At 61.8% G+C, this 12180-nt stretch overlaps 1 protein-coding gene across 1 annotated transcript; it reads right to left on the bottom strand.

Moving 5' to 3' along the window:
• Positions 1-3842: 3842 nt before the first annotated feature.
• On the bottom strand, positions 3843-6203 carry IRX3 (iroquois homeobox 3). Its single transcript, XM_032424546.1, has 4 exons — positions 5937-6203; positions 4641-5760; positions 4391-4457; positions 3843-3897 (listed from the first exon to the last, which is right to left on the bottom strand). The coding sequence occupies exons 1-4, from the start codon at positions 6201-6203 to the stop codon at positions 3843-3845; spliced, it is 1509 nt and encodes a 502-aa protein (XP_032280437.1).
• Positions 6204-12180: the final 5977 nt, after the last annotated feature.

A 12180-nucleotide genomic window follows, 5' to 3' on the forward strand; every position in this document is an offset into this window, starting at 1 on the left:
TGGTAGAGGCAGAGGGCACATGCAGCCAGGAGTTCCAGGATACAGAATGTTTCTAGAAGGACATGAATAATTGGGCCCAAAGCCAGAGTTCCTGATGGAGAGTCCCAGCATATCCTGGACATCCAATTCCTATCCAAGCATTCCATCCTGTTGCTTACCTTCCAAAACTCAGGCCTGAGACCAGGGACCCTCCAGGGGGGCCAGGAGACCACCAGCCCGGTAGGCAGGTGAGGCCCTGCCCTCTCCTCCTCCTCACCTGGGGCAGGTGAGCAGCTGGAGCACCCTTTCCTCTCGGGGAAGCCTCTGCCTCACTAGCTTTTCCATGTTGCCCTCTGACTGGACCCCACTTCCTCCTCCCTGTCTTCCCGTGAAAGTAAATTCAATTGGAAACCGTGAATGTCCCAGTCCCCAGAGGTGGGCCATCACTTAGGGAGAGAATTTTATTCTCCTCTGGCTCTCTGGCCCGGTGAGCCCCCCCAACCCCCAGTTCCACGCAGATAATGAGGGAAGCCGTGACATACACTCCTTCCTCTGACCTAATTGATTATCCCCCGCACACCTTGGCGTGCTTTGCATAACCAGGCCTGACAGCAGGAACCCCTTCCAGGCGGAGTGATTGACATATTTTATTTCTAATTGAAGCTTAATCAGGACCTGGGATAAGATTCCCAGATATTCTCTCTCTCTCTTATTCCTTATTCTTCTCTGGCTTCCTTCTCTCTCTCCCTCCCTCCCTCCCTCTCTCCCCCGCCCCAACTCTGTGAACCCTACCCCTTCAGCTTCCTGTTGCTTTTTAAAATTTTAGGTCCGCACAATAAAGTATGGACAGAGGCAGTCCCTGGGATCCCTGAAAGGAGGGAGGGGAGGGGGTGGCTCAGGGAGGAGGATGAAGAACCCGTTCCTGATGAAATGGGGAGCGGAGCTGCTTCTTCTCCCTATTTTGGCTAGAAAGCCCATGGATCTTTTTGTTGTTGTTGTTTTGATCACATTACCTTATGGGGGTCAGTTTGGGGCCATGTGAAGGGCCCATGTGTTCTGTGGGACAGAGAAGATGCAGATACGTGGGAGCCACTCCCAGTTCTCCGCCAGCTCTCCTCTACCCGCCCCCCCCACACACACACAACCGCCTTTCAGTAGGGGCAAAACTGGTCTCATCCAAGAACCATTATCCCTGGAATGAGCTGATCTGACGAGGTGAGCCGGCCACAGGGTTTACACTAGAGACACACCAAGGATAGGGGGCGGTCAGACCTCTCCAAGCTCGGCTTGGCCTCTCCGCACCCACCTCCCTGTGAACAGACGCTTTTCCTCCTCCCTTGGTGGACGGTCTGCGCCTGGAAAGGCTGCCTGCCCTCTGCGTGCCCCCTTCCCCTCATCACCCCGGCCTGGAGACTTTCCTTTCTCCCTGGTTTGAGCTGGGTCCTGAGGTGCCTGAAGGCAGATGCCTCACTGTTATGGCTGAGGGGCGTGGGTGGGCAGAATCGTGCCCAGAGTTGAAGAGAGGGGTCTGAGATTCTGGAATAGAATATTAGTAAGACTAGTAATAGAATATTAGTAAGGCTATTTACCTCCACGTGGCATGTCAGCACTAGACATGCTTCCTCCTTCGAGGTAGGCGCTATTATTCCCATTTCCCACAGATGAGGAAATAGAGCACAGAGAAGTTAATTCTCTGCCCAGAGTTTCACAGGACGGAGACTGGCGAGCTAGGTCTGTGCCCCAGTAAAGCTTGGAGGCTCTAGCTGACAGGCTATCGGGGTGCCGCCCACCTAAAGATACTCAGGCCAAGGGCAGAGGCCTCTGCCCAGCCCTGGCGCCCTGGCCTCTGCCGTTCAAGGCCCAGACAGTTGAAGCCCGTTCCGTGTGGCAGGGCGCCGTGCCCCGTGCCTGAGCTGAACCACAGCCCGCGTCTGAGACCTGGGAAGGAGTCTGAACCCCATAAACACCATTAATAGAGAGCCGGGAGGGGAGGGAGCCCGAGAGACATTTCCCACCTCTGGGGGAGGGGCTAGACGGGGAGACCCAGCCTCTTCGCTTGCTCAGAGACCAGCCTCTGCTTCACCAGCCCTCTGGGAAAGGCCACCAACTAACACACTGGATGCCAACAGACCCTCTTTCCCCCTTGTCCCTGGGAGGCCACCACACCCCGTTTACACAGTTTCTGTGGGGTTACCTGGGGGCCATGCTGGGAGCTGCCCGGGGCATGGATGGGTCCTTCCAGGACCTACCCTGCTCCTGCAGAACCTGGAAGGTGTACACTAAATATAATGCTCTCCCTTGTTCTATGGCTTCAGGCATGCAAGCTCTTCCCAAAACTCCCAGGGGGCCCGCGGGATTGTCACAGGCCCCACACCAGGGGATGGGGTGGGGGCAAACACCAGGTATCTGGCCACCCTATGCATTTACTAACGTGGGGACAGAGGTACAAAAAAGGAACCCTCCACTTTGGCCCGGAGGCGGCACTCTTCCAGCGCTCCTTACAAGTTGTTCAAGTCAAAGTTGGGCAAGGCTGGCGGACTGAAAGAGAAAACAAGAGGACGAGGAGGGGGCGAGGAAGGGGCCAGCGGCGGGCCGGGCCTGGCTGGAGTGGCCTCCAGAGGTAGGCGCTGAGTGGCCCTTTTGTCCTGTAGAGGGAGCTCCAGCCCCAATTTCCTGGCTCCCTCCCCCCGCCGGCCCACCCCTGGACTGCCTGGAGCCTGAATCCAGGCTGCATAGATAGGTACAGCAGCCCCAACACCCCCGGTCCCCCCATGGGACCCCAGAAAGTTGTCCTTCCAGGGCACTTGGGGAAAACCTGCTGGGGTGCCAGACGCACAGATGCTACCAGGACCTGGGTCCCCCAACTCTCCATTCGGGCTGGGCAAGTCACCAAGAGGTCATGATGTGCATCCCTAGGCTCCCCGCTCCTCCATACCCACCCTCTACTCACTGCCACCCCACACCCTTGCATCTATAAGGAGGAGTCTAGGGGTGCAATGAGGTTGGAAGGGGCCTGAACTGAGCTGGCACACGCCCTCATGTAAAACTGAGAAAACCTCAATTGTGCCTATCTAAGAATGGGGTTGCAGGAGTGATGAGAACCTCCCACCCTAAACCTTCTGCACCCAGACCCTTCTCTGAGTCTTTCTGCTTTGCCATCAGAGCAAGCTCCAAGACCCCACGGTTGCTCCAGTGGGCGGGGTGGGCCCAACGGCCCAGGCTCCTCGGAGGGCATCAGGTCGGGTTTCCCGCTGTCTTCTCTGCCCTTTCCCTTGGGCGCCCCACGGACTTCTCCAACTGCCTCACCCCCAGCGGTGCCCCCAGGCCCGCCACTTCTCTGTCTTCTCGGCCTCTGCGCTCTTCTGATAAAATGGTCCTACTCGCCTTCTTTTCTGCTGATCCCCAGCAACTCTTCAAACATGGGGGTTGGGGGGAGTGGAAAAAAAAAAAACACAAAAGATCCGTTGGGGGGGGGGGGGGCAGACAGGCGGGTTATAGTCAAAGTGGCAACAGCTCATTTATTTAGCCAAAAATAGATACTTTCTTGTACAATTTGGTTCACACATATGTACATTTTTCTGTATATACAAAAAAAGTCAGACACGCTTATTCTCACGGAAACTCCACCCCCCAAATCAACTGAACCAAAAAAACCCAAAAAAAACCCCTCACAAACTCAGCTAATGTGGGGTACAGAAGCCACTTGGGGAGGTCTGAGGGGGACTTGCTTTATTTCTTTTTTTGTTGTTATTTAGTTTTCTTTTTTAGGTATTCATACACGGACATGCTTACAAGTCATAACTATACAGAGCGATTTTTTTTTTACAATTATTACAACGATTTAAAATTTTTAAAAATAAGTACTAAGACGAGGAGAGAGCCGAGAGGACCAGAGCGGCATCCAGGTGGTTCTGGGGCCTGGAAGAGAGAAGCAATGGTAGTAGCAAAGGGAAATAAGAGTTCGGGGCACCGACGCTGCCCAGGACCGGGAGACCCAACCTGGGGCTGAGGCTGGGGGGCTGGGAGGTGTCTCAGTGTCAGATGCTGTCCCGCTGTAGACGTTGGGCTTCCGGTTTAACTATCAGAAGGGCGAGAAGGCGTCAGACCCGAGGTCCCGGCTGCAGGGCCTCCAGGGGGGCTTCCCAGAGCCGCCGCCCGCCCCCGGGGCCTGGTGACCGGGCCGGGCTCCGGTGCCCACCGCGCCGTACCCTGGGCCGCGCCCGGGGGCCAGAACTGGGATGGCCAAGCCGGCTGTGGGCCCGCGGGGACTACGGAGGGCTGTGTGTTTCGTCCCCTTTTTAAAGCGCGTCCCGGCGGCGTTCCCCCGGGGGCAAAAGCCGAGTGGGCCTCCAAGTTTGTTCCTCCCCGACTTGCCGGTCCCACCATTCCCCCTACCGCGGGGGTCTCTTACCGCCTGGGCACGGGCTGGAAAGCTGTCTTGAGTAACTTTTTCTCCACTTCCAAGGCACTACAGCGATCTAAGGGAAGCGGGGAAGAAAAAGGAGGGCCTTCAGAGCGCTCCATTCCAGCACTCAGGGCCGCGGGAGGCAGGCGCGGGGTGGTAAGCGCCCTGAGCCCCCGGGGTCCTGCCCATCTCCGCCTGCCCCCGCGCGACCCCCAGAACCCACCCCCTCCCTCCGCATCCAGCGCTCAGTAGTCACCTGTTCCGCCTTCGGGCTCCGCTGGCCGAGCGAAGGCAGCAGCGGCGGCGGCCGGGTGGCCCGCGGCTCCTGGAAGTCCCAGCAGGTGTGGAGGGGCCGAGCCGAGCAGGGAGAGCGGGTGCGGGCGTGGGCCCGGCGGCGGGCCTGGGAACGGCCGGTTGGTCCAAGCCGGGAACTTGCTCAGAGGCGCGGAGACGAGTCTGTGAGCCGCGGCGGCCGCGGCGGCTGGAGAGAGCTGCAGGGCTGGGGGCGCGACGGCGGCCCCGGGGGGAGAAGCCCCCGCGCCCGGAGGCGAGCGGCGCGGGTTGTCCGGGCTTGTGGCCGTCTCGGCCAGGGACCAGATCTTGGGCTTCTGCAGGGCTGAGGCGGGCGCCGGCGCCGGAGCGCAGGGGTCCAGGCCCGCAGGAGGCGAGGGCGGAGACGGCGGAACCGCGGCCACCGGCGGTGGCGCTGGGGCCAGACTCAACACCGGCAGTGGACGCTCCTCCAGGCCCTCCGAGCTGTCGTCCGAGTCGCTGTTCTTGGAGTCTGAAATGGGTCTCAGGCCGAGGTCGCCGTTCCTGTGCGCCGCCCCAGCCAAGGCGAGCTCAGGCCCCGCGGCCGCGCCGTCTAAGTTCTCCAAATCGATCTCCTCGTCCTCGTCGTCGTCCGCCAGGCCCTCGCCCCCCGTGTCCTCCTCCTCCCCCACGAGCTCCTCCTCCTCCAGCTCCAGCTCGCGTTTGCTGTCTTCTTCGTCCTCCTCCTCGTCTTCCTCCTCGCGCTCGCTCCCGTAAGCGTTGCCCTCCTCGTCGGTGCGGCTGCGGGGCGCCCAAGTCATCTTGTTCTCTTTCTTGAGGCGCCGGCGCGCGTTGGCGAACCAGGTGGACACCTGGGTGAGGGTCATCTTGGTGATGATGGCCAGCATGATCTTCTCGCCCTTGGTGGGGTAGGGGTTCTTGCGGTGCTCGTTGAGCCAGGCCTTGAGCGTGCTAGTGCTCTCCCGGGTGGCGTTCTTGGGACGGGACGGGTCCCCGAACTGGTACTGGCCATACGGGTAGAAGGCGGGGTGCGGGTGCGGAAACGCGGCGGCCGCGGCCGGATGCTGCACCCCCGGGCTGTCTTTCAGCTCGTACTGCGCGCCCTGTACGCACACGGAGAGGGAAGGGACACGCGCAGAGGGAGCGCGGGTGAGCCCCAGCCGTCGCCGCCTCCACCCTCCCGGCCTGGGCCGCGCTCGTCTACTCCCGCGCGCTCGCCTCTTCCCCGCCCCAGCTCTCTAACCCTCCCCCACCCCACCCCGGCTCCCTGGGCGCTTACCAGCTGCGGGAAGATGGGCAGCTCGGCGGCGTAGGGCAGAAAGGCACCGTAGCCTTGGGCGGCTGCGGCAGCCGCTGCCGCCGCGGCATAGGGCGCCCCGTACACGGAGGAGAGCACGTTGGACAGGGACCCCGAGGCGGCCAGCTCCGAGGCCCCGGCTCCCGGGCCGCCCCGGGCCCCGGCGCTGCCGCCGCCGCTGGCGGCCCCCGGGCGCTCGGGTGGGTAGAGCGGGCGGATGTACTGGTATCCGAGCTGGGGGAAGGACATGGTGGCCCGCGGGGCACGGACGGAGAGGGGGGCCCGGCCCCCGGGGCCGCCCTGCTCAGCGCCGCCCGCGGGCTCCGGCGCGCATCGGGGGCTGGGCCGGGCTGGGGCCGCGCTGCCTCCCGCGCTGCGCTGCGCTCCGCGTTCGCCTATTGATCTGCTCCGCGGCGGCGGCGGCGGCGGCGGCGGCGGCGGTGGCGGTGGCGGCGGCGGCGGCGGCGAGGAGCCAGGTCAGGTCCGAACAGATTGGCGGAGATTCCCGGGGCTCCGGGCTCTGATTGACATTTCTACGGGCCCGCAAGCCCCTCCTCTCAGCGCCGCGCTCCCTCCTCTTTCGGCAGCCCGAGCAGCCTCTGCCCGCGCCTCGCTCCTCACTGCCCTCCTGTCCCCGAGCAGTGTCGCGCCTCGCTTCCTTCGCCCTCCTCTAGTTTTCACTCCCCCTCCTCGCCCTTCCTCTCCCCTCCCTCTCTGCGCTCCTCTTCCCCTTAGGATCGCTTCCGCTCCTTCGGGCTCTTTCACTCTCCTGGACGCTCGGAAACTCTCTTCCCTCTCCTGCTTTTCCTTTCTCTCTATTCCTTTTCTCTTCTCCCCTTTCCGCTCCCTTCACGCTTTCTTCTCCCCTGTTTTTATCTCTCTCTGTCTACTCCCATAACTCTCCCCCCACCCCCAGCCCTGGCCTCGGCGGCGCCCTGGGCTCAGGCGGCCTAAAGTTGGGGACACTTAAGGTGCCGTGCAGGGGGTGGGAGTCCGTGGATCTGTGTCTGAGGCTGTGTCTGTGCGTCCGTCCCCGCCCTCACCTCCTCCCCTGCCCTTCCCCAAATCTCGGGTCTGACGTCGCGCCCTCTTATTCGACTTTTCCTCGCGTCTCCTTCCGGAGTCGCCAATCGCCGGGGCGCCTTCCAGGCGAGGCCGCCCACCCCGGAGGATACTGCGCGCAGGGCGGGGCGGGGCGGGGACGCGAGCCCGGGCGCTCCGAGTCCCTGCCCGCCCCCTCCGGCCTGCGCCGGGAGGGGCCTCGGGAGGCGCGGGGACGCGGGTTAGTACAGGGTCAGCTCGCCCCTCCCCGCTGCCCGCCCCTCCGTACCTCTCCCCCCCCCCCCCCGCCCCGCCCCAGCGCGGGGGCCTGGGTCGGGACCAAGATCTCGGTCCAGGGCAGGCGCTGGGGCTTTCCTCGGCCCGGGCCCCCTTTTCGGCTCGCACCTCTTAGACTCCAGGCCACTCTCAGCGGCGTAGGGAAGAAGCTAGTAGAGCGGTGCGAGGGGCGAAGGGGTGCGTTCTAGTCGAGCCTTCAAAGGCCATCTCATTGCCCAGGGGCGCGAAGCAGCCCCCTACCCAGAGCACCAAACCCTGAAATCAGCTACTTTAACGCCGCCTGTGTCCGGGTGCGAACCTCTGATTAGAAATGGCGGGCTCTGCCTCTGGAGGGGCTGAAGTGTGGACCCCCTGGGGATCCTGGGGAGCCAAGACTGGGACAGGGAGCCTAAGCGGGTGTGCGTGGGGGGGAGGAGCAGAGAGCCAGGTGGCGGAGGCTCCAGGAACTTTCCGAGAGCGCTTCGAGAAGTTTGTATGTTGGAATTTTCGGTCCGTAGACACCCTTCGTTTCCCTACCCCATTCCTCTGCTCCCCGGGTCACCGTGCCAAACTGTTTTCTTTCTGTAAAGATCCTATCACCGTCTCGGGTGGAGATGGGAGGCGAGACTTTTGGTTTTACAGTGGGCTATTTCCTCCATCAAACCTGAAATCCCGGTATCCGAACGCCCACCTTCACGGATTTGGGCGTGCAGCCGACCGCGGGATTGCAATTCCCGGAATCGCAGCGACTCCGGGCTAAAAGCTTTAGGCCGCGGCGGCGACCGACGCACTGGCCAGGCCTGCAGCGGTAGCGCTCCGGGGACAGCACGGGGGCGGTGACTCTGTCATGGAGTGGCCAGCCTGGGCTGTGGGGCGGAAACTGGCCGCCGCGCGCTGATTGAGAGAGGAATTGAATCCGAATTCCACCAGAGTGGAGAGATCGGAGAGTCTCGGCCCCCGGCTGTCTCTCTGGTCTAAGCAGCTCCGGGCAGTCCAGCTCAGGAATGAACTCCCAGTTTTGACCCCACCCCTCACTCCCGGTCTCTTTCCACCGGTCTTCGCACAGGGCGGTGGCTCCAGAGAAAAATTGCGGGGGGGGGGGGGGAGAGTCAAGAGAAAGTTTGGGGGGCACCAGTTTGGTGTTCGATTGGGGAAACTGATGTGTGGCCTTCTCAAATTCGGTCGAGCTCTTTCCCACATCCCCTCCCCACCTGCTTCTCTGCCTGATACCTGGCGTTGGCCTTAGCTGGAGTCTCCCCAGAGGAGGAGATATCAAGGGAAGCTCTGGTTTTGAAATGTTTCCCCGGCGCCTGATTTCGTTTCCAGTTAAACCTCTCAGCCAAGGGGCTTTGGGAACCATGGGCTCACCTTCTCCCAGAAAATCTCAGGGGTTACAAAATTGAGGGTAACATTATTTCCCGGAGTGCTTCCTAGGTGTCAGACCTCGAGCCTCGAGGGCCCTGAACCCCAGAGTTTGCGCAAAGTGGTGGCACCAGACCCGAGCATGCCAGGTGCCAGATTCCGAGGTGGGGAAACTGTGGGGTGCACTGCAAATGCCCAGACGAAACGCTCGCTATTAAACTCAGCTCTTCCAGAAGGAAAAGAGAAAACCATGAGCCCCGGAGATGCTTCCTCCGCATTAACCAGCTATCGACCTGGCTGCTTCGAGCTGCGGGAGGTGGGAAAGAGGCCAGGGAAGGGGCGAGGTGGTTTTCTGGGAACCAACCACGCAGGTCCGACGGCGCCCATGGCCCAGAAGGAGAATCCCCAGACCCATTCTCGTACCCAAGAACCTCGATTAATTAGGTTCCTCCAGGCGTCCCAGGTGCCGAGCAGAAGCGGCCTCTCCACTACCCTAGTGTCCAGCAGAGATCAGCCCTGCCCTGGCCCGGGAGGTCCGCGCTTCACGTCGGGACTCAGCGTCCTTGGCGGCCGAGCCCCGACGTGGCACTGGCTCCAAAACTCGACCGGGCCAGTGGAGCCCGGCCCCGGACTGAACTCGCGAGTTCGAGGACAGCCGAACCATTTCCAGAGATTTTTAATCCAAGGGACGAGGTCAAAGTGACACACTCGCACAGGGAGGAGAAGCAGGTGCACGGGAAGTTGATTTGGGAAAGGCATGCGCGCTCAAACGCGCCGCACACAAAAGCTTCTCCGTCTTTTCGCCTTCTTCCACTGTTCCCGGCGCACACAGCGCTTCGGAGGCTTGCTGTAGACGCTCTCTCTACGCGGCCCCGAGTGTGGAAGTGCACGGACAGGGTGTCCATGGCACACGTTTGGTGCACACAGGAGCGCTGCTGGACTCGCACCTGGGCCCGCGCGGCCCGACGTCTGCCCAGGGCCCGCGGGCCGCCAGGCTCAGGGGCAGCGCCACGCGCGGCACGCGAGCCGCTAGCCACCAGGCCCCCTTTCTGCCCCCTCCTCGCCCAGCCTCACGGTGCGCGCGCGTCCCCGTCGGGGGGCGCCGCTGCAGCCCCTGGGTCTCCGCGCCGAGGCCCATCTTCCGTCCTTCCCTCCCAGAACCGAAGTCCCCCGGCTGCAGGGCGGCCGGCGATCCCTCCGCTTCCTGCAGACGCCGCGGCGCACGCTCCCACCGCTCCCTCCCCCCGCGCTCGGGTTACAGGTTAATGAAATGCTCGTTTTCCTCAGTCATTTGTTTTGTTTTCCTGCAAAGTTCTGATAAGTAGCTAACCAACGAAGCTTGTAATTACAATCTTACAGAAACCGGGCCGATCTGTATATAAATCTCACCATCCAATTACAAGATGTAATAATTTTGCACTCAAGCTGGTAATGAGGTCTAATACTCGTGCATGCGATAATCCCCTCTGGATGCTGGCTTGATCAGATGTTGGCTTTGTAATTAGACGGGCAGAAAATCATTATTTCATGTTCAAATAGAAAATGAGGTTGGTGGGAAGTTAATTTCTCTCCGCTCTGTGAAGCGTAGACAAGAATTTAATGATTTAATTACAGTTGTAAGCCCTTTCCATGAGACTTAAATTGAGCTGAGAATATTTTTTTTCTTCTCTCTCTCTCCCTCTCTCTCCCTCTTCCGCATTCTCTCTCTCCGCTATTAGCAGCCGTGCGGACGCCGGAGTGCGTGGCCTGGCGTCCGCACCGGGAGGGATTTGCATCAGGCCGGAATCCGGACCCCGGGGATCCCAGGAGGCGCGGGCCGACTGCCTGCAGAGCCGCCCCGGAACGGGCTGCGGCGCCCCACCGGTCGCCAGGGCCTCGAGGCCGGTCCCTGGGTCCCGAGAAGCGTCGGGGAAACTTTGGGAGAAACTTTGCCAACTTTGCTGTCGGCGAGGGAGAGGCCGCCCGGCCGGCCGCTGCAGCTGCGGGCCGCGACGCGCGCGGTGGGCCCCGAGTTGGGCCCGGGCACCCGGGAGCCGGCCGGGCCGCCCCAGGAAGGGCGCGAGGCCGGCCGACGGCCCCTGGCTCCCCGCTGCGCCCTCGAGCGGCCCTCCCCCCCGCCCCGCGCCCCCGGGGCTCTGAGCTGCCCGCGGCTCGCCGCGCCCAGGATGGCCGGGATCGAAAATCTGGCCCTCAGCGCAAGTGATCTGATTTTTCTTTACCTCTCCACGATCATCCTTTTCCCACCTGACTCGAGCAGTTTCACTGTCTCCCACTCCTTTGTTTTTCGCTCCCCGTCTGTCTGTCTCTCCCACTTTCTAGGTATTCGATTTCTAAGTCATTCATTTTCCTTCTCTTTCCTCCGCTCCCCCCATTCGTTGTTTTATTTGTTCCTCTGGACCACTTTGCAGTTCACTTTTCTCAGTGTGGCTCCTTCCCTCTGCCCTGATTTTGTCTCTTTTTTATCTCTGTCTGCCTCTGTGACGGTCCCTCTCCCTCACCCCCAATTCTCCTTCTGTCTTTCCTTCTCTCTTTCATCCCAGTCTATGTGCTTCTCCGGTTTCTTGGTCTGTCTCTCAGGTTCTCCTCGGCGTGTATTTTCTCTCTTCTCTTCCTCTCCAGGACGTGTGCCCCCCCCCCCCCCCCCCCCCGCCCCCCCCCCCCCCCCCCGGCGCCCCCTCCTCATCCATCTTGGGAGATGAATATGTCGCCTTATTGGATGCCGAGGCCAGAGCCGGGTGATGGGGCTCGGCCAGCCTCGCGCATTTTCTTCATGCATATTGAGGAGATGGTAATGAGTGCGTTTGCATTGTTGCATGGAAAGACTGCGTTTCCGGCCGCAATTCCGAGCGGGCGAGGGTGGCGGGGGCCCCAGAGAGCCCGCAGTGGGCACCCAGCCTGGTGGCCGCAGCTGGCCCTCAACGGGATGGCGGGTGCTCGGGGCCCCGGGGAGGAAGTGACCTCTCGGAGCGCGCGGCCCGGGCCGCCGCCTCCTTGGGCTTCTCCACAAAGGCCCACCGCGCTCCCCTCATTAAAGCCTCGTTACGGGAACCCCCGCCTGGCTCCGACGGCTCCCTCGCGCCCCCAGCCCTTGGGCCTCTGAGCCCCCTCCCCTGATGTTTCGAGGCCCGTGATGGAGCGCCACCAGGAAATTAGTGCCTGACAAAGACGTCTAATGGCAATAAATTGTTTGCGATTCTGAGTGACACGTCGCGGGATCAAACACAGCCGCATTGTGTGCCCGGCCCCGCTCACTCCTTAATCTGGGAGGGCGCAGCGGTCGTCGCTCCCGCAGGGGCAGGGCGCGCACGGGCGCCTGGGTTGTCCCCAGCGGGCTCCGGCCTGGGCTCATCCTTCCGGGAGCAGACCTGGAGGACCCAGTCATTCTAGAGGGGCATGTCCCTCCCGGAGAAGGTCCCCAGAGCTCAAGAGACAGGACCCAGGCATGCCACTCAGAGAAGGGAAGGTTTATGAAAGTCAGCAGCTTTCCAGGGGGCAAACTCTTGAAGAATTGAGCTCAGAGGGAACCCACCGCTGGAAAGCTAGAAGG

The sequence above is a fragment of the Phoca vitulina genome, unplaced genomic scaffold (genome assembly GCF_004348235.1).
Source record: "Phoca vitulina isolate PV1807 unplaced genomic scaffold, GSC_HSeal_1.0 scaffold30, whole genome shotgun sequence".
NCBI lineage: Eukaryota > Metazoa > Chordata > Mammalia > Carnivora > Phocidae > Phoca > Phoca vitulina.

Coding starts and splice junctions, on each gene's coding strand:
- IRX3 (XM_032424546.1), bottom strand. CDS start 6,203: ATGTCCTTCCCCCAGCTCGGATACCAGTACATCCGCCCGCTCTACCCA. Junction 4,458..4,640: donor GGAGCCCGAAGGCGGAACAG/GTGACTACTGAG, acceptor CGCTTCCCTTAG/ATCGCTGTAGTGCCTTGGAA. Junction 3,898..4,390: donor TTCCAGCCCGTGCCCAGGCG/GTAAGAGACCCC, acceptor TCTCTCTTCCAG/GCCCCAGAACCACCTGGATG.